This window comes from Chrysemys picta, chromosome 8 (assembly GCF_011386835.1).
Source record: "Chrysemys picta bellii isolate R12L10 chromosome 8, ASM1138683v2, whole genome shotgun sequence".
NCBI lineage: Eukaryota > Metazoa > Chordata > Testudines > Emydidae > Chrysemys > Chrysemys picta.
Window position 1 is genome coordinate 99,226,608 of NC_088798.1, and position 27,189 is coordinate 99,253,796.

General features: G+C 46.1%; 1 protein-coding gene across 2 annotated transcripts; it reads right to left on the reverse strand.

Moving 5' to 3' along the window:
* PITX1 (paired like homeodomain 1) lies at positions 1–27,118 on the reverse strand. 2 transcript variants are annotated; one of them, XM_005313804.4, is made up of 5 exons: positions 25,994–27,118; positions 23,885–23,938; positions 9,483–9,629; positions 5,914–6,119; positions 1–1,521 (listed from the first exon to the last, which is right to left on the reverse strand). In XM_005313804.4, exons 2-5 carry the CDS (start codon positions 23,928–23,930, stop codon positions 973–975), a joined length of 948 nt encoding a protein of 315 aa, XP_005313861.2. In that variant the 5' UTR covers positions 23,931–23,938; positions 25,994–27,118; the 3' UTR covers positions 1–972. The 2 variants fall into 2 exon arrangements, with proteins under 2 accessions (XP_005313861.2, XP_065411086.1); XM_065555014.1 differs by lacking the exon at positions 23,885–23,938 and having other exon boundaries at positions 25,994–27,116.
* Between the last annotated feature and the right edge of the window lie 71 nt (positions 27,119–27,189).

Genomic DNA, 27,189 nt, shown 5'->3' on the forward strand with positions numbered 1-27,189 from the left:
TTTCCTTTTTTTTTTTTGCCAACAAGCATCTACATTTACATCATAACACCTTAAGATTATTTTTGGTTCCTTGTTTTTCCTTCACATCTAGAAAAACAAGTCACTTTTCAGAATTGCTAAGCAACCTTTCATCATTCGAGACTCGCTCGGTTTCTTTAGTAGAGATGCAGTATCCGGATTCACTTAATGACAGTCCATTTTTTGTCCTTAGTGTTTTTTTTCTAGACTCTCTAGAAGTTTTTTTTAAAATTTTTTTAAGGAAAAAACACTTTTTAAGTAAAGATGACTGATAATTTCATTATCAGGCTAAGATTTTGGATGGAGAAAAGGCTGCCCAGTTTCTTTTTTGTGCTCTTCTCAGAAAAGGCGATACTGCAGTCCTTTGGAAAGGCTAGAGAGGTAGGCACCTGTAGCTTGCTTAGTCCTAGGAATGACTGGATCATAGCTTTCAACTAAAGAAAAAACATCAAGAATCATGCATTTTAAAAACATTTTATTCAACGGCCAAGCACAATGATCTGGCACAATGTAACGGCAGATATAAATAGAACCTTATTTAAGTGGTTGAACCTTGTCTTTAAGTTTTTTTTAATAGTTTCATATCTAATATTTTAACCATATTCCCGCAGAATTTATTCTGCACGTAACTTTTTTTTTTTGTCAGTGGTAAACATTAACCAAACCTCTTCCCCTACCACAAACTGGGCAGCACAACCCCAGCCTTTACCACCATCCATCCACCCCCGGCTTCCCCTTCCACTCTTCAGCTCTATAATAAAGTGGACGCTTTAGAAACTCCTGTGCAAGTTCAAGTAAACACATACAACCCGCATAATCCAGAGGAAAATTGCAACTCATCCGTGTATTAGATTTTGGCGTCTCTTGCAAAAGATTTCTGGTCCGTGTTTGTTTTGTTTGTTATCAAGCCCTCAGAGCTTCCTCTCTCACGCTGCTTGGGCCCTCGTTAGTCCGTCAGCTGTTGTACTGACAGGCGTTTAGACTAGATCCTGGGCTTTGCAAACTGCTGTACCCGAAAGTGGAGTGCTGCTTGGATTTCAGTCTGAGACTGGCCAAGCTGGAGTTGCAAGTGTCTCTGTACACGCTGTAGGGCGAGCCCGGCGGCCCGTAGGGGCAGGCGGGGGAGGACATGGCGGAGTTGAGGGAGGAGCCGCTGATGTTGCTGAGGTTGTTGATGTTGTTGAGGTTGGCGTTGGCCATGCCGGGCACGGCCGAGTGGCCCATGCTGGAGGGCATGCTCATGGAGGAGATGGTGCTGGGGGCGGAGAACATGGACTGCGAGGACAGAGGGCTCATGGAGTTGAAGAAGGTGAAGCTCTTGGTGGAGAGCGGCGCCGGGGTCAGGCTCTTGGTGGCCCAGTTGTTGTAGGGGTAGCCGGCGTACATGTCATCGTAGGGCTGCATGAGGCCGCTGAACTGGGGCACGTAGCCGTTCTTGCACAGGTCCATCTGCTGGTTGCGCTCCCGCTTTCTCCACTTGGCTCGGCGGTTTTTGAACCAGACCTAGGGGGGAAGGTCAGAGTCAAGGGTAAGTGCGGGAGGCTCCTGCAGGGACCCGGGGAACGCAGCCCAGGGGGTAGGGATGCCCAGGGGGGGCTAGCTCCGGTTTGGATTCTCAGAGCCTCTGCCAGGAGCGGCTTCAGCTCCCCACACCAGGGAGGATTTGCAGAGGGAAAGCCAAGATTTGCAGTGGACAGTCCCTGGCTCACCCTCCCTGGGTGTTGCTTCTCCTACCCGCTGCGCACCATAAACGCTGCCCCAGCCTGCCCTGCTGTCCTCTCCCTAAATCCCATGGCTTGTTCCCCCTGGCCCAGAGAGATGAGTCACCTCCCCCAGCCCAGCCCCACGCCGCGGCTCTGGATGTGTGCGCAGCGCGTCTCTCTGCTTTTAATTTACCCCTGCCTGTCGCTGCGCTTATTTACGGAGAGCATTAATTGGCCACGCTGCAGCGCCTCGCCCAGGCCCTGTTCTGATTAGTGCCGGCTAGCCCGGCTCGGCGGTGTTTCCGAATGCTAAAACTGGACAATAAAAGTCCTCTGTTACAGATCATAAAATGGGGATTGGATTAGTGTGTTTAGGTTTAAAAAAAAAATGCCTCGCCCTTTGGGTGGATGCGGCCTGGGCCTTTATGTCTAATGAGAAGGTACAGCCCTGAGTCGGGAACGGAGGAGCGAGGGGCGCTCATGTGTGTTTGATGCCCAAACCTCATCCAAGCTTTATCTCCAGGGCGGTGCTGGAGACCCCTGGCACCCAACCCAATGCATTGCCCAGAGAGCAGGAAAAGCCGGAGCTAACTCAGATTAAAGCAGCGCTCCAGCGTTGCGCGGCAAACTTTACTGCAGGGTCCTGTTGGAGTGGTGTGTGTGTGTGTGTGTGTGTGTGTGTGTGTGTGTGTGTGCAGATTTGGGGATAATGCCCTCCAAAGATCGGGCTGGCCAGGTTGGGGAAAAATTCCTCTTCCTGCCTTGCTGGGTGATATCAGCCGGTGAACTGTCGTCTCCTTAACTCTTTGATCAAGACAGGGCCGTTAGAGCCACTGAGGTTTGGATCAGGCCCGTCAAGAGACATTCCACACAGCAGCGCTTGCAAAATCCCCACTAACCTCAACTCCGCGGATTTTACCCCCCCCCCCCAAAGTAGGTGATTCTTGTGGCTGCGAGGTTCTGCTCTTTGAGCCTGTCCTCCCAGCGTTTTTAATGGCAGGGCTTTATTTTTAAATAGCGATAACAAGGATCGCGGGGTCTATTTGAAAAAAAAAATCCCGTATAAATATGAAGAGGAAACGAAAGCCAGAATGTTCAAAACCTGTAATTCACTCCTCAGAAGGTGCTTCCAGACAGGAATTTCCTGAAAACGAGGGGTAATCGTTTTAATTATGGCTTCTAGACATTTTAAAGGAAGGCCCTCGTAGCAAAGGAAAGTTGGATTTGCAAAACTGCAATCTCAGAACATCAAACCAAAACATCTCCATACAGAGGGGAGAAAGAGATTCAGTTAATGGCAACTCATGTTAGTTTTATTTGCTTCCTGAAATATTCCAGCAACATAAATGCACATTTTAGTCCTTGAGTTGTGGTTTTTTTTTTTTTTAACGAAAACTGCAGTTAATACAATGCTTTCAAATCCAGCGAGTATTTAGCCTTGAAAAGCCTTAAGAGCTAACCTTACAGATAGTCTCATTTGATCAGCTAGCCGGTTACTCATCTAGACAAAAGTGGCTTTTCTGAACTGTAGGGGTTTGATTTGTTACCAGGCACTGAGACCCAGAAGTGAAGTGACTTGGTTAAATCTACCTTCATTTTCTCCTTTATATATTATTCGCTGTGCTGGTGAATTTCCAGAGAACGGTTTAATTCCCCCGTCCCAACCTACTAGTTGCTTTCTTACTAAGGTCTCAGTTCAAACCGCTCTCCCCCTCCCCCCCCCCCCCCCCCCCCGCCTTGGGGCCCTATCGTGCTACAAACGTGTAAAGCGTATTTCAGTGCTGGAAAATCCAGACCCCCTTTAAGGACTTTTCAAGATGCAGGATTGTGTATGCCTTTCATTTTATGGTGTATTGTGTCACACTGTGGGTCTGCAATTGGTGAGGGACTATGTAGACAGGACACCGTGAGTAAGCAATTCACAGCAGACACTAATACCCCTGCCCAGAGCGGAGTATAACCCGGTCAGCAAATCCGCTCTCGAAACAAACCAGGGTAATATCCCGGGATGAAAAACAAATTGGAGGTGGGAGGAAAAATGCCCCCAAACAAAAAGAGCAACACACAGACCAACCCAGCACAAACGAACCATCCGAATCAATAAAATCCGAATCCCAAGAGGAGCCGTTCTGATTTGACATTTGATTGCAACAAGTTAATATATTAAAAATAAATAAATAAACGACCTAACTAGATATTCTGAGTTCGCATTGGCTAGAGACCTATAAAGCAGGACAGCTCAGTCCTACAAGTATGTGTGCCTACAATGGTTATTGACTTTGGAGTCTAATCTAGCCCAGACCCTTGTCCTTTCGTTTGTCTATTGACAGTTTGTACAGTTTGCTAGTACAAATAACTTATCTGCCTCATCATAGAAGTTTAATTGTGTAGAGGAACATTTGCTATATGCTTGGGTGTGTACATTGCTCCGAACGGGGCCGTTACACACTCCCTAGTGATGTACAGTAGTCACTTTCCATTAGAGTTATGTTCTTTATAGTATACAGACATCTGCTCCGCGGTGCGAAGCAGATTCTTTTAACCGCTTTCTCGTCACTCTGTAAGATAGCATCATGTTTGAATCGCATCACTTATTGTATATATTTTATCAGCAGGCACCGTATGTTTCCTTAAAAAAACAACAAGGAGTCTGGTGGCACCTTAAAGACTAACAGATGTATTTGGGCATAAGCTTTCGTGAGTAAAAACCTCACTTCTTCGGATGCATCCTTGTCACTTTACTGACTGGGGCCAGGAGAGTATAAACTTGCCTGTATTTCTATGTTGGACTATTCCTCCGTTTTAATGGAATTTATCCATTCAAAACCCTGTCTAATCTAGCCCCTAGTGAGATTTGTAGGACAGGAATACCCCGCAGTTAAACCCTGTACCTGGGACACCCACATGAGTCTCTTTTACATGGGGGGAAGAGACGTGCCTTGGGGTTGAGCCATTGGCCTCTCCGGATCTGCGGGCAATTTCTAACCATTGCTTGTTTACATTAAAAATACTGACCCCCTGAAAAGATCCGACTTCATAACGTGTGTTAGGAGGGTGTCTCTGTCCCTCACTCTCCCAATCATGGGAAGAGAATTGCAAATATATTCCCTGTTTAGAGTTAAATTACTGTCTTTAATTAATCCAGGAGAGAACAGTAAATCCAGCAAGATGGCTTTTATGGGCTAGATTCTGCCCTTTCCAGACACGGGGGGGGGGATTTAAAAATGGGCTTCTCTGGAATGGTGGCGGAGCTTTCTCTCTGGCTCTCCGTATTATTGTGTTGCATATTATGTATGCTCCTTAAAAAGGGATTAATTTAAAAAAAAAAAACTTGCCCGAGATCCTAGAGCCTTTCCCTGGTCAGTTACACTAGCGGAGTTTCCTGCATTCAGCTGTTGATTCCTGGTGGCATCCTTTACCTTCTAATTCCTTCTCCCTGCCTCAGCCTAGCTGTCTTCTCCGAGTTATGACGGCACACTTTCCCAGCTGAGCTTTAGATGAAGTCCCTCTGTGACCCGCTGTTGCCTTTGATTTCTCTATGCTCTCCCGAGAGATCCCGAATCTTAAGAATGGGGAAATCTTGGAAAGGAAAGACAGGGCTTAAAGGAGACGGCAACTTTCCCGAGCTTCTGACAACTGCTTGCCTGATGTTGCTGCCTGCAAGACATCAGGTCCTCTCAGCCAAAGATTTCCTTCTCTCCCTGACTCCAATGAAAGTTGACCAAACGAAATGAAGGCCGGGGTGTTCATATATTAGGGATTCTCTATGTATTGCGTGCCTCCCACATGTATGGGGTATGTTCAATATTATAATTATACCCGGGTATTATTTAAGGAGCACAGTAGGTCCTGGGTAAGTATTGGCAATGAAAATGAAATTGACAGATGATGTTATGCTATAATCGGTTTTAAAAGGCCAGCCACCTAGCAGCTGTTAAAGTATTTTTTCCCTTTCACTCCTCACCGCCAGGCGCCTGTTCACCTTGATAAGTTTGCATTTTCGCTTGCGATGCATCCTACCAAATAACCGGAAGTTTTTCAACTTCAGAAAAGACTGCGGGCCGGAGCCCCTGCCACTGGGAACCCCAGCCAGTGGGCGCTGGATCGGGCCCTACAAGGACAAGGCTGATGTCTCTGGATTGCTCAGAAATGAACCGCCGGTTGCCCCTAGTGTGGCTGGGCCCCCCCTTACCCTGACTCTGGGCTCGGTGAGATTGGTCCACACAGCAATCTCCTCTCTCATGCTCATGTCCGGGTAGCGGTTCCTCTGGAAAGTGGCTTCCAGCTCCTGCAGCTGCTGGCTGGTGAAGTGAGTTCTTTGCCGCCTCTGTTTCTTTTTCTTCGCCGGATCGTCCGGGTTTCCATCTTCGCTCTTCTGTTCGCCGCTCCGGTCTTTTTCTGTTAAAAACAACAAGGCACCGAGACCCGAGCGGTGACACACACGGACTTGGCCGCCTGGCCCCTAGATCTCCCTCCTCCCCCAGCCATTTGGAGAAGGTACAAAACAAAATCCTCTTTTTAAAAATCTCCTTCGTACGTGCCTCTGCCGTACAAGGCTAGAGCGCCTGTTTCCTACCACAGGCCCGGCGCGTTTTCTGTTTCAACCAGCGCCGCGTGATTCAGAAAGGTTTCCTGAAACAATGTTCCCCTGAAATTTATTTTCCAACCAATAGTTTTCAGTTATCCTCTCCTCTAGGCCTGTCCTTTTATCCAGGGGGCTCTGAAACTTACAGAGGGAAAGAAACTTATTTCTAATTGGCTCGGCGTTTAGATTGGAAGCTTCTTGGCAAAATAATACTAATTAGTAATAAATCTATTTAAAAATCGTTTCTCTGCTTTGTGGGGTTTTTTCTCTCTCTCTCACTCTAAAGAGAAACTTCTGCTCGAGTGCATTATTGTTGTATATGGTCATTTCCCCACCGTATTAATCTCAGAAAACGTCAGAGTGTGTAAAATAAAACATGAATAAATCGAAAAGGCAAACTCTCCTTCCCCTCGGGAATATTAGAATTTATTTAAGCAGAGAATGACCCATTAAAGGCTTTATCCAAAAACCGAATAAAAGGTAAGAAACGCTGGTAGCTGTCTGCAACATTCCCCTTTTGTGAATTGTGTTTGTCCAAATTTGTAGAAGGAATTCAACACAATCGCTTGATATAACTAGGGAAAAATAGAAAATCTACCTAAAATCAAGGGGGAAACGCGCTGATCTTTTTATATTTTTTGAATACATTTTTGGATTTACACATATGGAATGAGGAATTCGATACATTATTTGAACGGATTTAAATTATAAATGTGTCGAGATAAAATCTCCCTCCCTGTATATATCTATAAAACACTTCCGTAGATGTATATACATAGATATATAATATGTTTAATACATATGCATGTCAATGTAAGGATTTAAACTATACCAATAAAATATACTAATAATTTTATTAATGTGTAGAGATAAAATCTCCCTCCCTACATATATCTATAAAACACTTCTGTAGATGTATATACATAGATATATAATATGTATAATACATATGTATGTCAATGTACAATTTTGATCTATTTATATTCACAATAGCCACACATCACTTTAAATAACTGCGTGCATATATGCCACACGTGTATGTTGTTTCTCTCTCTCTCTAATTTTGATGTATTTATTTAATATATATATACATACAAATATTAGTGTATAATATACATATATATACAAATGTAATACTAATCTATATTACACACAATAACTAAATCAAAATTAGAGAGAGAGAAATACACACACGTGTTGTATATTCAAACCCATCCCTTTGTACTCATACACATGAGTTTGGCTTAATTTTGGAGGGTCTTTTTGAGAGGAATTCACATGGAGGGATAGCTAAATAATGAGACTATTCTGCGGTGTTGTTCATCGTAAAGGTAGGAGGCATGTAAAGATAATGCTAACGAATTGAAATAGAGACTTCCTTTCAGAGCCTGCTAATAATAATATTTTAAAATGAATTAACAATAATCCTTGCAAAACAATTGATTCCTCATACGTGAAAAGACTCTGTACCTAGGCTTCCCTGGGAACTCTTGGAATAAAAATGCAGGCCCTCAAACGGTTAAATGGAAACCAAAGGGTGGTAAATGGGCTTATTGCAGCGCGGATGGCCACTATTTCCAGTAAGTGGTTTGCAGAGCAAACAAGGCCTCGAACAGAAACCCCATTTAAATATCCTTGGTGGCCAGTCAATTTTCCCCCCTTCCTCGCTGCCTTTGCAACTAATTGTGTTCCCAAAAATTAGCGGCTGCTGTAAATGTGTGTCTCTTCGAACCGAGTCCACATGACCTAACTGTAAAAGCTGCATGTAAAAATGATTCCATTTTTGAACACACAAATCTTTCTGGCAGACAGTTTTTTCCACCCCTCGGTGTCTGGGGCCGCTTCTCGTGCAGGCAGGAGAGCAAACAAGTAAGGAAAAATCAGTGTCCTCAAAGAAACCATCCATCAAAGTGATTGCAATCTTTGCATTTGATTTATCCCTCCTATGATTTCCATGAAAAATGCTGTCTGGTCATAAGGCTGTGATACCATTTCAAATCATAATAACACACATGAGTCTTAATTGGCATTAGCACACTTTTCCACTCAAAAGTGAAAGGTATTTTGTGAATTCTCTTAAGACTAAATGGAACCTGTTATTTAGTTTCCTTAGAATGTATGAGTCAGCTTTTAGGGGTAGAGCAAAATGGAGCAATTATCCCCTACAGTATTTCAAGAGGGGGGGAACCCACACACCTCTAAGCACCCCCCGTCCAGACTACACTCAAAGTCTTGTTTTCAAATCAGATTTGGAGGCAGAAACGAACGTGTTTGCTGCCAAGTCAGCATTCGGATTTGTTTTGGTTGCAGGCACAAGACCCGTTTAAATTTAAAATAACCATTATTTAAAAAAAAAAAAAACTACCCTCTATGCAGGGAAATTTTGAAGAAGGAACCACGCACTAATCCATATTTTCCAGGGCTTTTTGCTTCCTTCATATGGTGTTTCTTGTCATTAGAGGGACGACTACTGTTTTAATTAAATACAAACTAGGAAACCACAGCTTTCCCTACAATAATTGCACATGTTCAACAGGCGGATATAAAAGCGGAGACCAAACGACTCCTGTTTAGATCCAACTCAGTTCTTGTAAAATGCTATGGTTTATTCCCCGTCTATACATAAAATTAAAAATTAGGCTTTGTAACGCTTACCCCATATAATAATAAATCTGAGCTGCCTGGTCTCTCTCCAGTCCCCTCCTCATCCCCCCTCCTAATGCTTTGCAGTTTCCCCCCTCCTCTGACGGAGAGATCCTTTTACATGTCTGTACAGCCAGAGCTGGAAAATAGACTCCGGCAGAGCTGACATTATTTCAGAAATATTCTGCAAAACCGCACTCCCCGTGGTAACCCCCCTGATAAATTAATATCTATTAAAAAAAAACCAACTGCTTCTCAGCTTGAAGTTGGTAGCAATATTCTTCCATTCCCTAGACTGTCAGAGCCGGGGCATGGAAGCGGGTCAGTTCGGTATCTGTGGTCGCCCCCATCCACCTTCCCGGTTTGGCTCTAATTAATTCTAGTGATTACACCCACCCACCACCTGGCATTTCAATCTCTCTGGTGCATCCTGCCTGGCCAGGACAGTCTCTTGTGCAGCGTGCATTAGAATTAATCAAGCAGGGAAAGAAAGAAAGGAAGGGGAGGAAGAAGAGGAAGTAAAAGGCTTTTACCTGGGACTTCTGTATCTGACGATTCACTGGCTGAATTCTCAATCGGATCTCTGGATTCAGAAGATCTTTGCAAATGGAAGCTGGAAGCCATGTCATGGGAAGGCTGGGGTCTTAAACTCTCTGGCAGTCTTTCCAAATTCATCCCACCTTTAAAGGAATCCATGGCAAGGAGGCTGGGTTGATTTTGGTTTATGCAGGTGTTTATTCCACAATATATATAGATAGATAGATCAAGGTCTGAAAATCCACTTAGTACTAGTTATGGATTGCTTTACTTTATTGTTATTTTCAAAGTCAGAAGAAGAGCTTTGAGAAATGCCTAGAAGCCCGATTGTCTTTGCTTTGCAATAGCTGCACCGGTCCAACCGCGTATGCATGAAAGTGGTAAAGATCCCTGGTAGAAAAATGCGGGTTGCGAGTTGGATAGTTTCAAGCTAAAGAGATTAAAGCGACCTGCCCTAGAACAAATGCCTGTAGTTAAACCGAGCTCCTCCCACTTAAGGTTAAAACCTCCCAGTCTCGCTAATATATCACCCCATCTAGCGCTCGCTCAGCCTAATCGAGTTGGAAGAACCTCCTGCAAACTCCCCATAGATGTGAGCTGTCTCTAAGGCGCCCTGGAATACTAGCTGCACGTTTCTTAAAGCCACAGCGCTCTCCCTCTGCCCCGGGATCCCGGCGGAGTGTCTCTCCGCTGTTAGGAGCCTCGTTGGTCTCTTGCCCTCTCTGCTCCTCTTGCTGGAGGAAGAAACGTCTTTTTGTCCCCGCGCTGGCTCTAACCATCGCAAGCCCTAAACCAATCAGCGCCCCCCCTCCCCAAACTTTCCCCCAAAGCCAGTGATTTATTCCGCGCGCAGCATTAGCTCTTTGACCATCTACGCGATCTGTTAAGCCCCAAATATTTAAAAAACACATTTCAGAGACTAATCTAAATAGATCAAATTCTTTCCAGTCTTCTGCAAAGCAGATCTAGGCATCCCCCCCCCCCCTTCTCCCAAGCAGGGCAGGCGCAGAATTGCATTTTGCACGGGAATGGTTACTCCCGCTGGGTACACTCGCTGTACAATTAAGCACAAGGAAGAAGCTGCGCCTTGCTTATCTATTGGGAGAAATAAACGTGCGTTCCCATTTCGCTGCGAGACTAACACTTTTAAGCCCGCGGACAAGCAGTTTTATTGTGGACGTTTCTGAGGCACGTTTTAAGGGGGGAAATCTGCTTGGGGGGGGGGGGGATGGGGTATTTCCTAGGAAGTCAGAGAATATTTGGTAACAAAAATGAAACCTTCCTCGTATGCTCCCCTTTCATGCTGCAAGAGGCAGCCCACCTCCCTGGCTCGCCGTGGCCTGTGTTATCACAGTCACAAGGGGTTGCACAGAGATTGAGAGATGTGACCTTGATTTGAGTGAATCAGGCAGCAGAGCTCGGGAACAGCGGATAAATATTGGGCGCTAACTGGCTTGTTGTTTTTTCCTCCGCACTTCGAAGCGGAAATCATCCAGGGCCGATTTCTCCTCTGATTTACACGCCTGGACTTGGGGCTCGCCAGGTAGAGCAGGCTGCGGCCCAGACGTGTTTCCTATTTGTTGGCGTGCAAGAAACACAGCACAAGCGCCTAAGGTTTCCCCCCCAGCCTCCCGGGTCGGGCTGGGGTGCTGGGAAAGCAGGCGAGGAGTGAATTCCGGAATCCGGGGTGGTGGAGAATTTCCTACGGCCCTGTGGTTTGAAAGCTACAAATAGGAGGCGAGTCCCTTCGCTTTGGGGCTTATACCATGGACTCGTAGTAGCCTGGCGCCCATTTTCGAGCAGCTCTCACTAAAGCGCTGCACGATGCGTTTGGCTGGAGACAGGCAGGTCTCAGGTTCTCTGGCTCTGCCTGTTGGTCCTAACATCTCTGGCAGGAGGGTGTGGTGTCACTTTAGTGACTAAATAATGAGTTGTTTACAGATCTAGTAAACAATCCGATCCCCCTGAACTCCCCCCCCCCCCCACACACAGAGGCCTTCTTGTTAGGAGCCCCTGCTAAAGCTAGTTAAACAGCCCCACTCTCTCTGGGTTGGCACAAACCAGTCCCATTGGGGTCTCTCTCTCTGTCTTGTTCTTGCTGTTTCTTAAAAGGGGAACAACTGTTCCCCCCCCCATGCTCGGTGTATGAGCCTTCCATCTCAGGCATCCAGAGGGAGAATTTAAATCCCTAACCTACCGATGGAAACCAAGTCTGCACACACAACCCTAAACTATTTTCCCACCGAAGTTTTTATTTCCAGTGAACGTTTAATAGATTCGTTGTGGTTTGATCGCTCGCTAACTATAATCTAATAAATATAACATTGCTTCGTGTTGCAATAAAACGGCCTGTTTCACTTTTCTGGAAAATCCCATTATTGCAGCGTATTTACAATCCCTTCATGTGGCTATAATAACTCCTTCAACTTTATAAATTCCACACTCCTCTTTTCTTCCTTTCGAAAGAGCATTTAACCTCTCCTTTTGGGGGACAAACCTTTATTTAAGAAAGAACAGCATAAAGTACTCTTGAAAAACACTTCCGTCTCAGTGGACCTTTCCAGTCCCTTTCCAAAGCCCACGGGCTGGCCACCCTCTCCAAAGCCCAGGGTCTGAAAGTCGATGGGAGTTTTGCCTGAGTGAGGACTGCTGCAAAGTCCTTCCTCGAGGCAAGACTGATTTCCCCATCTTTCAGCACTTTATCCTTGGCAGTGAACTCTCTGTGACCTATAGAAAGTGGCTGGTTGTTCTAGGGATGGATTTCAGGCTTGGAGATCTGGGCAATTTTTAAAGGGAGAAAACAGTGCCCAAACATGTAACAAGAAAAGGATCCGGTCCAGCAAGTGTCAAGATCAGGTTTGGAAGTGCCATCCAAACGCAGGGCCGCTTCGCAATTGTCCTCTGTGCCTGTGCTGTTGTATCTCCGTGAATGTCAGCTTTCTAATGCCTCCCAAGGACAATCACCAGCCACCGGCCCTTCTGAGGGTGTGGCCGCCACTTCTACACTAGTCTCACGCTGATCAGCACAAGAGTTATTTTTCGTATGAATAGGGACCCGGGCTTCACGTGACTGCTACCAGGGTAGATGAATCACCTGGTTACAAGCCACGGTGTCTGCGTAAACAAATGTGGGGTTTTCTCTCTCTCTTAATTTTTTTTAAACCCTTTGATTAAAAATATCAGTTTCACTGTAACTTGAAAAAACTGTTTAAAATCTCCAACAGATCTTTGGCATCCCTGTTAAATGTGTTCGGCGCAGTCTCAGAATTGCCTGCCCTATGGACAACGCACATTTCATTATCTAGGTCGCAGCAGGCTCCATTTTTTTTTTGCATCAGTTTGCTCGCTCCGTCCACTCCCCAGTCTGTGACCTTTGGGCTGTTTTACAGCATAGGGGAGGGGGATGTTTGTGGTGATTTCAGACACTAAGAAACCCAGTGTTGCCGTGGGGGCAATCAGTCCCTTGCTTTGAAGCTTCCCCAATACCCCAGCAGGCCAGTGAAAAATACCCCGGCAGGTCACTTTTCCTGAAGGACACCTCGAAAGCACAAGGGAGAGCCTGGACTTGTGGCAATGTTTCGTTGGCCCGATCCTGCATTACTGCTCCCTCAACCCCACGGGGGAGTTTTGGGTGTGCCCGGAATGCAGGATGGGGCCGGTCCCCGGGCCTGCACCTGTTAGCAGCGCAGTAACCCGTTCTATTAGCACTCCACAGGTCTGTCATCTTCCCCAGTCCACACGTGGGGCAGACGCGTCTGATCTGCGGAACATCCTGCCCCGCAGAGCTGCATGGTCCATATTACATCAAAGTAATACAAAGGTCCTATTCCCTTTTCCTTTATAGCTGACTCCGCTGAACTCACCCTGGAACTGTGGGTACACATGCTTGACACGCTTGGAAAAGTGCAGGTCTAGTAATAGGCAGGGGAGGGTTTTTGGCCGCAAAGTGCCAGATGACAGCCTTCCAGTGCTCCTGCTTTGCCAGCCCGTGAATCACTGGCAGGCAGGTAGTGGGGACGATTTAAAAAGCAAACTCATGGAAACGGGATCTTCACTAGGGAAGGGGGTAGGGGGCAAGGGACCCAGGGCACAGATCTGGTTCTTTCTCTAGAAAAATAGCCGTCTCCTCTTTATCTTCTCTGCTCAGTTTAACTGATCCATCCTGACACTCGATTTTGCTTTCAAATCAAGCAAAGATGAGGAAAGGAACTTTTGAACTGTTTCACGGACAGGGGGATGGAAGCATGTTCCCATTCTTCAATTTTTCCTCCCTGAGATTTATTTTGGGCTTCCTCTACCATTCTCTCTGTGCTTGCCCAGAGTATTTCTTTTTAAAAGCGATAGTGGGGATTTGGAGGAGACACTCAGGCCCAAGAGAGCCATGTAGTGTCAGTATGTAACATCGAAAACGGGAAGGGGAGCTGAATGAGGGATACCCCAAACGCTTAGCAGGTACAACTTCTCTCGCAACAGTTTTGATCCTGGAGGGTTTGTTTTTGCAGTTCAGCACAGCAACAGATAGCTTGAAAATGACAGTGGATAACTTCTCTGAATTGCATATGAATTATATCTATAGGTACAAAGCTCTTAAACCGATTTCATACCAGAGTTGGTCAAGTTTGAATTAAAATACACTTAAGAATTATGTGCACACAGGGCTAATCGTGCGATTTTTTAGGTTATTTAAAAGGGACACCCTTTAAAAATGCATCTTGTATTTAATCAGATCCACTGATTTATACACCTCTTTGACTTAAAATGAATTGAGTCCTTCTGAAAAGAATAATGAAAATGGGAGATAATGATTCATATCTTTTCTCTTTCTAGCTCAAAAATTTGATCTGATCTGGAGTATGGTTTTTTTTAAATTCCTTTATAGTTTCCCTTCTTTGCAGCCAAAAACAGGTTTGGACAAATAGCAAACCATGAGCACCAGGCTCTCGTGGCGCTTTTGCTGAGTTCTCTCACAGGTCTGAAACAGAAGCGTTTTGTATCTGTCCCAATCTGTAGTGATGCGAGACTACACAGGAAATTCTGAAAGGAAAGTGTGAACAGGAGTGCTGATAGAATCTGACCCTTAAAGCGGTATGAAAATTAGAGGATTTTTAAAATTGTTTTTTTGTTGTTGGGGTTTTGTTTACATGCTTACCCTGCGGTTTCTTTTAACAGAGTTTTAAAAAGTTGTGTGTTTTAGATTCAAAACTTCCCCAAACTTTCTTCCGCTACCGCAAGGCACAGCGTTGCCCTCAGCATCGGACATGGGTAGGAGATATGTTCATTATAGCGCTCGATCTCAGGGGTGCTATGCTTTGGGCTTGAGAAAATGAGTTCTCTATGGCTAATGTTTCTCTAAATGGCTATTAGCGCGCCAGAGCAGGGCTCTGTATTCCTTAGCCAAGCAGGGCTCCCAGAGATGTTAATTGGGCTAGAGGGACCCGGCCATGACCCCCTCTGCTCTCAAAGGAAAATTGAGTTTATTCCTTCTATAAGGGAGTCTTTGCATTAATTTCAAGCAGCTCTGGGTCATGTCCTTGGTCCTTTTAATTACCTCGTTCAGGTCTGATCTCTTTGGGCTCTCAGAATGGTTAGAACGGGCTATATTGTCTATAGTGACTGGAACAGGAGGAAGGAACCAAACGCAGACCCAGGAACTGGCGGAAGAGCAGATTTTAGGGGCGTCCACTCTGGGTCTTCAGAAATGCCCCTGCGCCTGGCGTTTGCCTGCTTTGTGCCAGCCACAGTTTCTTTGCGTTTGAGACCGAAGGCAAACGGGGGCGCTCCTAGGTTTCCAACGCCAAGCAAAGCGCAAATGCAGAGCAAAGCCGCGCGCCACCCTTGGGGCTTTATTTCGAATTGTAATTAACGCCGGGACGCAATGGAAACGAGGAGTGGCCTGCAGTCCTCTCCTCGGTCCGCGAGGAAGTCACCCAGGATCGGCACCTGCTGAAGTGCTTTGCTGGCGTTTAGCACCTTGCGGGATCGAGCCCCACAGCGAAGGCTCCTTGAGTGGCGACACGACCGCTGCTGGGCAAGCTCCTGTTGGTGCCAACGGGCGCTCTGCCTGCGGGACCAGCTCCCTAAGTAAAAGTCTTGCTCCAATTCCCTTAGAGGCTTCTATTGCCCAAGGCATCTGTTAATGTCGGAGTGAGACCGGAAGTCCTCACCCAGCCAAAACTCCCCAGTGCCGTCTGAGGGACTCTGGCCTGGGGAAGGCTAGGGGGGCTGCGCCCTCAGATTGCCTCCATTTCCATCCTGTAGGAGAATACCCCTTGGGTCTAACAAATGTAACTGAGCCACAAATGAGCCCATGTATTGATTTATAAACGACCTATTAATGACCTGAACGGTTGATTTATACATGGTTTATTAATATATTGATTTATAAATTGCTTATTAATGAATGATGGAATCGATTGATTCATAAGTGGTTTATTGCTCTATTAATGAGTCGGTCTTTTGGTTTTCTAAATGGTCTATCAGTGATTTATACATTATTTACACACATGGACTACCGAGCTATAGATTCCACTGATCTATACATACTAGTACATTTGCGAGTATAGAATTCCCAGATCCAGTCTATTGGGTAAATGATCCCTATAGTATTTTAAAACAAAATGCTGCAGATTTTCCATCTAGCCAATAACTTGGGAAACTGAAAACAAAACCGGCAAGAAATTAAATGATAACAATGCCAACCTTAAGCGACCCTGAGGCTGTGTCACAGAGCCCTGCTTTGAATTCCCCTGGGGCAGGGGACCCACGGTTAGATCTATAGTGGCAGGCACTTTATTTTGTTGTTTTGTCTAAATTGGGATAGTTTCTCTCCCACCCCTCTAACCACCTTTACATGAGATTTTATTGTGGCGGCACGTCTAAATGAAATGCTATCGGGACCTCCCGAAGAGTGGCACAAAAAGATCGACTGTACCACGAGTCCATACAATACAGCAGAAGTGTCAGAAACCGGTGATCGCCTCCAGTTTTAATGCTGGCGCCTATAAAATTGATCGGTGTCAGCATGTCATATTTTCCATGCACAGGAGAGATGGTGCCAGGGCTCACTTTCCCTTCCATTATAGCTGTCAAAAGCTACACGTCCTCTTCCATTTTAGGGATGCCTTTAACTGATTATCTCAACAGATCGTTTCTCAACGGATACTCCACGCTTGTGGCTTTGCGAGATTTTCCAAACTAAACAACAAAAACAACTGCAGCCTGGCTAGCATCTCCCAACCCCAAAGTGTAAAACACACTGGCTTCAGCAGGCTACCATTATGTCAGCCTGGCAACACTCGCCTCGTTTTTTTATTTTATTTTATTTTATAAATGCAGACGCCAAATCCCAGTGCCACTTTAATTGGCAGGGGGTAGATTAAGAAGTGGAGGGAGAGGAGGGATTTATTTATTTTTTTTTGGGGGGGGGGGCGAAGAGGGAAGGGCAATAGTTTGAACAATCTATGGCCATTTTAAAACAATGTTGCTTCCAATTCCCCCGCCCCCATCCGTGAATCTAGCCACCGATCTTTTGTCCCAGACGTCACTGCATTAAACTGGAAAGGTTCCCTGCAGTGCTTGTGCAGAGGACTGCTCTCAGCGCTGGTTCCTAAAGTGGCATGACTTCCCCCACCCAGGCATCCTATTGCCTCATAAACGTGTGGGACATGTCTGACCAGCCTAGGCACTTAGAAAGGGTGGGATAACACGCTCCCACCCAACCCCTGAATCTGGCATATAGAAGTGGCTGCAAGGGAGGAGGCTGGTGTGTGACGTCCCTGGGTGTGACGTCACTAGCGCCTGACACTGCCTGGGTGTGACGTCACACGCTCTTTTACAGTGAACTCCCCCCACTTAGGGCAATGGCAGGCCTTTCAGAGGGCGTGGCTGGTGGCAGGTTGTATCTAAAATAGCTGAGCGGAGGGTGTTGAGCGCAGCTTTATTATTATTATTTGTTAAATGCCAAGTGAAAAGCTGCAGGCTCCATACTAAGCGAAAAGGAGCAAGGGGAGCCCCAAAGAGGGTGTTTCCCACTCTGTTGGAAGAAGAGAAAGGGTGTTAGGCAGCTGGATGGAGGAAGAAAAAGGGAGTCCCAAGGCAGGGGGATGCTGGATGTGGAAAATCTATATAGCTGAGCAGGACAAGAGGGGTAGACTGATGGTGAAAGAGGAAAGTGGGGCCAGGTGGCTTTCGGGGCCTGAGCCTGCAGGGAGGGATTCATGGGGGACTCACTGGAGAGCATTGCCTGAGTAAGGACTGCAGAATCGGGTCCTGTCGTCTAAGGGCCTGATCCAGAATCATGGGAATCTTTATTGACTTCAAGGAACTTCGGAGCAGGTCCTGTAGGGACATTCCGCACTCACTTTCCTCCCTTGCAGTAAGTGGGATAGAATTTGGTTCGGTGCATGAAGTAAAGAGAGAGAGAGGGAGAAATGGTTAAAAGGGAAATGAATGTACTCCAAACACTGGAGTTTTCCCCACTCCTAGAGCCCTTTATATCCCGCATCAAGCATAGTAAGATTGCGGGTCGGGTCCTGATTTATTATTCTGTTGTATTTTGCAGAGCCAGCTGTGTCAGACTGTTCATTAGAAACCACCGTTTCCAGGAGCTATTACGTCGGGAATAAACACAAATCACCCTAGTTGGCCGGAATGTGGCATTTAAAAACAAAGAAACAAACTCCACCCGGTAGGCTTTGAGGGTGTTAAAAATAGAACAACATCTAGTTTGGAGTTTTGCAGGTAACAGAGACACACTGAGAACAGTTAAAAATACTTTTATTTTACCCTTCTAGCAGTAAGAGGGTTGGCGTTGATAAATAAATCTCTGTTGGCCATTTTAAGTTCAAACACCTCACGAAGAAAGAGAGAGAAAAGAAATGATAAAGGCTTCAAGTGTTTTCAAAACAGCTGATTGTTCCCCGGCAATTCACAAATTGCCCAAATATTTGCTAACGCTCTAACTAGCAGGCAGCGGCCCTCACTCCTTGTTCAGACAAAACTCCGATTGACTCCCAGGTGGCTTTTTGCGGGGGGAAAGGACTGCAGGATCGGGGCCACAAGACAGAGAGCTAATTCGTGCCATCGGTTAAGGAGCAGAAATTCTCCATTGATACCAAGACGGATTTTCTACTCAAACCAAAACAAAAAGCCCGGAACGGGCCATATATTTTAGTTCCATCCAGACACAAAAAAAGTTTAATTGGGCCGCATATCAGGCAGAAAAGTAAGTTTCTGCCAGATTTTCCTCTTTGGATTTATTAGCATGGTGTAGACTCCAATGTGTCTATAAATTATTAAGAACTGTTCCCAAAAAATCAGCATTCCCCAAATTCAAGGGCAAATACCATTCCAATACACGTCTGCAGTGTTTTTGTAGCTGCCTGGGTTCCAGGATATTTCAGAGATAAGGCGGGTGTAATTTCTTTTATTGGACCAACTTCTGTTGGAGAGCGAGTCACACTTTGGATCTTACACAGAGCTCTTCCTCAGGTCCAATACATGATTAAAAGTAAATGAAAACCAAGGGAAGGAGCCAAAAATCACAGCCCTCTCCAAACAAAGACCATCCATGTGTAGCCAGGACTCCTCAGTGATTTCAACAGAGACTTCTATTTAGCAACTCATAATATGATATGGACCGGAGTGAGCAAGGAGGAGGCCTGTACTGATTTTGTCCATGGGGTTTCTTTTGTCTAGGAGGCTGCTTCTGGTGATTTGGGGTTGAACATATAAACAATATGGGGCTTGATCAGGCGGTTCTTGTTCAAGCAAAACTCCCCACTGGCTTGATTGGGAGCTCAGTCCAGACTGCAGAGTCTGGTCCATAAAATAAATAAGGAGGGAGAGAAAGCGCTTTTGATCCTTATCACAAAATAAGAGGGGCAATCAACAGGCCCCAGCCCTCTTGGCTCGGACTCATTGTGTCAAGCTAACCTAACAAGAAAGCTTTACATTTCCAAGTGAAATGCGTAACTGTTTTATCGGAGGACAATAAAACTTTGTGTGTTGCGCTGAGATGCATGCAAGGATTCCTCCATTTACCTCCCCCAGACAACAAAGCGAAGCCCCTGGCCACTTCTCTCCAGTGTATAAAGATAATTTCTAGCTGATGTGTCAGCAATATACTATCGCAGGGCATTGATTTCAATGGGGGGGGGGGGAGGAGGCGGGTTAAAACTGATGGCAAGATATGACTCCCTCAAGAGTACAGTTGATGCAGAAAAAACTCCCAAGAACAAAACTCACCAGGGTTTAAAAACCAGTCCAACCCCCTGAGCTCACCGATATGCGCCGCTCATCAGCTGTGAATCTGTATTTTAAACCCCATTTATTTCTCATCAGAAGGGCTGGAAAATATTAGTTTGGGTTTTAAATGAGGAGAAAGGCGATCGTAGCAGATAATTCTGTCTATTCCCCCACTGTCTATTCCCCCGATTGCTAAGATCCCAGAAAGTCGGTGGATAATATTTTACCGTTGTATATAAAAACAGATCCCTCAAATCTCTGAAAACCTCCCTCATTCATTTTTTGTCTCCAGCGGCTGCTCTCCTCGCCTTTGCTTGGTATTTAGACACTTCCTACACTCTCCGTCACTCTGCGTGATTTCCACAGCGTTGTGTCTTTTTTAAACACAGACACACAAATCATACAAAATACAAGCAAGACGCATACGCACGTACACAAACAAATCAACCCCACATACATACCCCTACGCTCATTATGGGGTGCGTTTGTATGTGTTTTGTGTTTGTGTGTGTCGTTTTTGCGCGCATGAAAATGTGAAATACACACAAAACACACACAAAAATAAAATCCTACAGGCACGCAACACAAAACAAACGTATATGCGTATATGATGCAAACACACACTAAACACATCCCCGCCAGAACATGCATACGCGCTTAAATGCACAACACAAAACAAACGCAGAAACACACACACATAATAGAAACAACAAACAAAAAGCACACATTTATACCCGGGCAACAACACCGACATACAGACAGCCAACAGGCAGCCAGCCACAAGAGACACACACAACCCCAAACCAAAGCTCCCGGACCCACGTGCACAAACCCACACAAACAGACCAGGGAAGCAAAGCGTCAAGTTTTTGCAAGCCCGGTTGTTCTCTGTCTCCGGGCTCGCTGGAATCTCCCACCGGCTCCTCGCCCCAGTCTCAGACCTGACCCCCACAGCTGCAAAACCCACCCGGGCTGGCTTTCTCACCGCGCCCGCTCTCAGCTGCCTTCACTGGGCCATAAAGTACAGAGAGATGCCAAGGCTGGACCGCCAGTGGAAGCGACTTCATGCCTTTTGCACCTGCAGCCGGTTGCTTTCGGAGGAGTTTGGCGTGCCGGGGAGGCGAACGGCAGAGGGGGCCCCCCGCTGCAGAGCCGGGAGCGGGCGCAGTACGGCGCGAGTCCGCCCGGAGAGGCCGGGGTTTATAGAGCGTTTTATTTTTACGCGAGACAATAAAACCGCTCCCGAGCCGTTGGGTGAAAAAAAAAAAAAACCCGAGTGAAATGCAATTGAGGGGCAGAGCCGGGGCTACGCTGCGTCCCTGGGCTTGTGTCAGCGGCTGGAGCTGCTCACACGTGAATTAAGTAATGCCCACTTGGCATTACTGCTGCAGGAAAGATGACAGTCCCCTGGCCTTAGACTGCCGGCCAGGGCCGCAGACCTCACTCCAAATTGCAGGGAGCGGCAGTTTAGTCTCATGAAAGGCTGCCGGATCCCCTCCCGCAAGGAGGGTTTTGTTTGTACCAAAATAACCTGGTAAGATCCTATATAAACAACTAATTACTCTGGTCAGTTTCCTTCACAGGCTACAGGCTTGGGCCTGGCTTGAAGGCACTAATGGTGTTTTCTTGTCCATTTAGTCCTCCCCGTTTAGCAGGCGGGGGGGAGACAGACAAGCGGACCTGTGCAGCCCCCTGAAGGCGGATAGGGGGCGATCTGGAGTGCAGAGAGGCAGAAAACTCATGTTCAATCTGGCAGAGGATGGTGGAAAATTACACTGGCTCCTACCCACATGTCCGCTCTGTGCAGCAGTGAAAACCATTTCCCCACGGGATGAGCGAAAATAAATCAGCACGACAAGCAGTCATATAGCGGAGCCTCTCCCCTGCACTAAGGCGGCCCCGATGCTGCGGCTAGTTCCCTGGCTCAGAACCAACCTGGCCCTTCGGCATCACACTCCTCCCAAGTCACTAGGCAGCACCGATGCGCCTGACATCTTGCTGGGTTCCCCTCCAGCTTTCCCCTCGGCATTTGCCGTGTGCTCTTAGCATTCCTATCGAGTTTTCTATCGAGGAGTCCCCATTAGACGAGAGCACCCTGTTACCTCTCCAAACTATAATTGTAAAGTTATTTAAATGAGACGACCCCAAATTCGTCCCTGGCTTCAGTGAATTCGTCCCACTGGTGTGTTCTGGCATTAGCCCATTTCCCCCAATTAAAACCCAAAGGGAAAAAATGGAATTTGCTTAGAGGGGTTTGTCTGTAAAACTGCCTCTGGGCAATCTATTTATTCAAGTGACATTCCAGTTCTAAGCCTCACAAGTGGATAAGTTCAAACTAGAAAACCCAGTTTAGTTAAATAAATGCGCAGGGACCACCTACCTTCTCTCAGCACCGAACTAAACAATCCCACCCAATATTAAAAGGTTAGGGGCATTCGGATATGGTAAACACACACCATATCACGTTCATCCATTTTATATATATATATATAATATGCTGGACTGTAATAGGAAAAGGTATAGAGCGCCTTGTGAATGCAAAATTATTAATATATACTGTCTAAACAGATTATGGGACTTTTATAGTAAAGCTGCACACTAGATTTAACCTTGGGAGAGTTTACAAAAAACTGGGGATAAAAAGTTGATGGCTTAATTTTTCTGACCGATACAAATGATACCCCAAGGCTTTCTTGAAACACAGCAACTGACTGCAGGGAAAGTGCTTTTCCTATCACTGCAGCTGGAAAGAGAGGGGTTTTCCTCCTTCTCCCAAAAAGCATCTAGTTGTATGTCATCACCCCATGACAACCGTCTCACCAAAGTACATCTAGTTCATTTGAGACTGTACTTAATCGCAAACCCAAACCAGAACGGCGAGCCGAAAGGGATCCCGTATGTCCCTTTCAAGGCCCTCCAGACCTGATTTGCTATTTGTAGCGTCTTGCCTTTTAGCCTTGTATTTAGCACTAACAGTTCCCAATGTGACCTGGGAGAGATACAGGTACAAAGATGTATAATTTAGAAGTAATTTTTGGGTGGGAAAACTATCATATAGTTCCATAGCCCTCTCCCTCCACAGAGTAAAAAATGCTTTTCTGATGAACTGATTGAGGAAAGGGCACAGGAATTTGTTAGCCAGCCAGCTCATGTTATTCAGTGCATCTTTAGATCTAAAATGTGTGTCTGTTTGTGGATTTAAAAAGATGTCACTGATCTAGCATAATCAAAGACCCAAGGTCTAAGTGTCTATCATTCGCTAGGAACCTTTTTAGTTTTTGAGGAACTAAAACCTGTAGTTTAAGCAGAAAAGAGGCTGCAATTGGAGCCACTCGATATTATGTTTCCTTTTATTCCCTCCCCCCCTTGTTTCATTCGAGCAGCCTTTTAATTGCTGGCAGTGTTTTGATGGGGGAAACACATCCCCCCTACACAGGACATATCCTGAAAGGTTGAAATACTCCAATAATGCACTGTGTTCTTTAATGTTCTCAGAACAACACTGACATGGAGAGCCAGGATATTTCCTGTTTTAAAATACAAAATCGGAGAGACGATTAACTTTTGTGTGGATTCAACTCCTTAAAATCAGAAAAAAATCCCCAAAATGTTGACTTTAAAGGTTAGAAACCAAGGAATATAGTGTCCAATTTTGCTCTCTTATTCACCAGTGTAAATCTGGATTTACCACACCGAAGTCATTGCAGTTACTCCACATTTACACCGACAGCAGAGTTTGGTCCATTGGGATTTATTTTACACCTCTCGCTGTCTCGTTTGTGTATTTTTCCTTTAGAAATTATGCAGAGAACAAACATAATAGAGAAATCTCAAAGATAAGAACTTGACACTTTCCTTCCAGTTTTATTGTAAGAACTGTACCTTAACTAACAACTTGGTAAGAGATAGGAAAATACTGCCTTCAAGAAAGCTGTGTTAATCAGCACAACGGGTTAGATGTAAAAGTTCAGAGCAAACAAAACGAATTAGTCTCTATTAGCACGTTTAGGAGGCAGTCCAGCTAAAGAATTATGCTTTACTAGAGTGTGGTTTTTCTCCTTTGTTACTTAAAAGTAACACAAATCTGATATGTATCACCAAGAAAGAAAACAACAAACCTTTCAATCCATGTTCAATTTCTCTATTGTCTTACCTAAATCCACATAGGAAGGTATATTCTTGGAAAGACTCAATTCCATAATAAAATCTGTGTGAACAATAAAATAAACTGTAAACGAAAGTCGGTGGGGTTCGCCAGATTATTATCTAACTTTTTGTTTAATTAACTATACTATGGCTAAGGCAAATTTTTATTAAAAACAATTAACTTTTCACACTGGATGTTGCCATTTTTTGAATAACTCGGCGGGACTTCTATAGGGACTTGGACAGTATTCCAAGCCAATAAGAAACTCTTAATGAATTATATTTGAGTTAGTTTTTTTAAAGCAAACAGCACTCCTCACAATATGGAAGTAAAATGTAAAATCAATAGGTAGAAACGGGGGCAATGAGCCACCGTGAGAACATTTAAACTTGTGTGGTAAGTAGCAATATGATTTATTTTGTATAAATAAGCAGAAAACACCTTAAAGAGCCAATTCATGTACCAAAAGATAGTTCACGATGTTCTATTTTAATATGAGTTTTGTATTAACCATTTAAATATGCTTGTGTTGTTGGAAATATTCAAGAAGAAGACAATAATATCCTGGGTTGTTTTTTTTTTAAGTCAAGATTTAGAAAAACTTCCTAATCACATAATTCTGTATGAAACCACAATATACACTTTAGCCTAGTTAAGAGATGGAAAAAGATTACTTATCTACAGAGGTATGAGAATGTTATGCCTCATTTCTCCTTATCACTGTTTTGGTAACAGTTATTTCTTAAAGTTTCAGGAGTTTTAGGATATATACATGCTCTCTTTACTACTGACTGAGATGGTGTCTATTTTAAAAATGAGATAGGAACCGATTTAGGAAGGATCTAAAATATTATTTCTCTAAAAATGAAAATTAACATTGAACAGACTTTTTTCTTCCTATGCATAATGCTAATCAATATGTCGTCACCTGTTACATATTTGCATAATTGTGATACTTTTTTTCAGACATTAGTATGAATCCAATGCTCCTTTCCATCTCCGAGTAAGAGGAATTTAAATAAAGCATTTTAAAATGCCATTTTCTAACCTTTACTACAATAAATTCTTACGGCTTAAAATCACACTGTTAAAACCAACTTGTTTGGGTCATAAATGATTGTCATATGAATTTTTACACCTGTGAAATATTATTATGGTCCTGTGAGCTGTAAGAAGTTACCCGCAATAGCGTTGCCTCGCAAGGTTATTTTTTAATACCAAAGATCAAGTAGCTTCAGCCCGTAAAAAAGAAATCTCACGAACCCTTTCCATAAAAGTATAACATTTATTAGCGATGTTAAAATTTGTTCCTTGTCACGTTTATCGAGGAGTTTCTCTTCGCCAGCCTTGATACTGTACAGCCCTGGCCACGTAGAAAAACCACCCTTAGCTGAGACTGTTTTTGCTTAAATCTTCCCGTATGTAAAATGAGGTAACCCCCTTGGAATTATATTTTCGAACGTATTTGTCAGTTTTGACGAAGTGCAGAGACCCTGAAGAATTTATACAAGGTATAAAGATGTCAAGGACTGCAACTTCAAGGCGAAGGCCAGCAGTCAGGAGACCAGCGGGAATGGGCGAGTTTGCCTGGGAAAAAGCAGCGCGGGTGGAATTGGCTTCCCCAGCCCGTCCCCTCTCAGCTCCCGGCTGCTTCGGGGCCGAGCAGACCGAATTGTCGCCACGTTCAGCCCCGCCGTGGAAGGGCTGTTTGGGAAGCGCTTTCCCCGGGGCAAGCTGACGCGCTGATGGGGGAATTCCCTTCCCAGGGGCAGGCTGGCTGCTTCGGTCGAGGGAACTGCCGGTGTAGCTCGCTTCTCTTTGAACGTCTCTGCTCAACCCGGTCCTGAAACGGGGCAGGGGGCCACCCGCCTAATGTACCGGTCACGCTCCCCTAGAGCAAACCCGGGGAGAGGGCCCTGCCCCATGGGAGGAGGGATGCAGGGCGAGGGTTTAGGGGGAGAGCTGGGGATTGGGGAGTTATGATTTCAGAGTTTGGCGCTAGACACTTGCAACCCAGGCAAATGCCGCCCGGCTCCCCCGGGCCTGCAGGGCAGAAGGCGCCGGGATCCAGGCTTTGCCACCTGCAAAGGTGAAGGAAGTAAGAGGGGCACTTACCTGTGAGCCGCTCCGGGCGACGCGGCTGGCAGGGCTGGGATCGCTCCTTAGGCACCCGGTACAATCCCAGGGAGAAGGGCTAGGGGCCGCCTCGGCTCGGGACGGGTATCCTGGGCTGAGTTTTGCTTCTGCTCCGGAGCAGCGACAGCTCAGCGCCCTCCGGGGCGAGGGTCCATGTGCCCCGAGCTCTGAGCGCTCCTGTCCTGCCCTCGGTGCACTCCGGTGCCGGGGGAGCCTTTGGGAGGGGGCCGCAGAGAGGGTCTGGCTTCGGGTCTCAGCCTCCTACCCGGGGCTCCGGTGCAGAGCTGGCGCGCGCCGAGCTGGGAGCTGCCCGGGGCTCCCGTGGAGAGCTGGTAGCCTCGGCTCGCCGCGCTCCTTGCCCCGGGGCCCAGCACCGAGCTGTGAGCTCCCCGGCCGGGGGCTTTGGGGTTTTCTCCAGGAGATTCCCCCGGCTCCTTCTGACGTCACCAGCGTCCCAGGGTGCCACACACTCGGGAGAGGGGAGTGCGCCGCGGAGACCCGTGCGCGGGGCTCCCCTGCCACGGGCCCGTGGGGGAAACACGTTCCTCTTGGTAGCTCCGGGCGATTAACCCTTGCAGCCGACCCGCCTCTGCCCCTCGCAGCCAGAGCACATGGCCGGGACTCCTTCGCAGGGGGGTGGGCGGGGGGAGCCTGCTTATTTATAACTCTCTGCACAGGGACGCTTAGGAATCCAGGGCTCTGGGGGGAGGAGGGGGGCTGATTATCCCGGAGCTGCCGGCTGGTCCCCAGCACTGTCAATGGTTTGACTCCTCAGCCGAGATCTGTTCTGGGAAGGAACAAACCGGGAGCGGCGTGCGCTCCTCAAAGCAGGTTTGACGCATCTGCACCGCTCACCCGAGGAGGGGGCATTGGTGCGGGTTGATTCTCGTCCCTGGCAGAGACGCGTTTGGAGAGTCCACGGACGTCCGTCGTTCGACAGCCTCTTATTCTCTTGCGCCCAACATTTTTTTTTTAGTACTTTCAAATCAGAAGCCCTTTATCAGGGGAAAGGGCCCCAGTGCCCTGGCTCTGAGGCCAAGCAAAGGAAACACAAATTGGCCTGCTCGTTTTTCTTTCTCTCCCTGAACACTCAAATGGCCCTTTCTGCCAACAGCTCTCCAGCACTTCAACCGCGCTGGACACTATTGCTATTGACAGATGCAATAACATTCCCC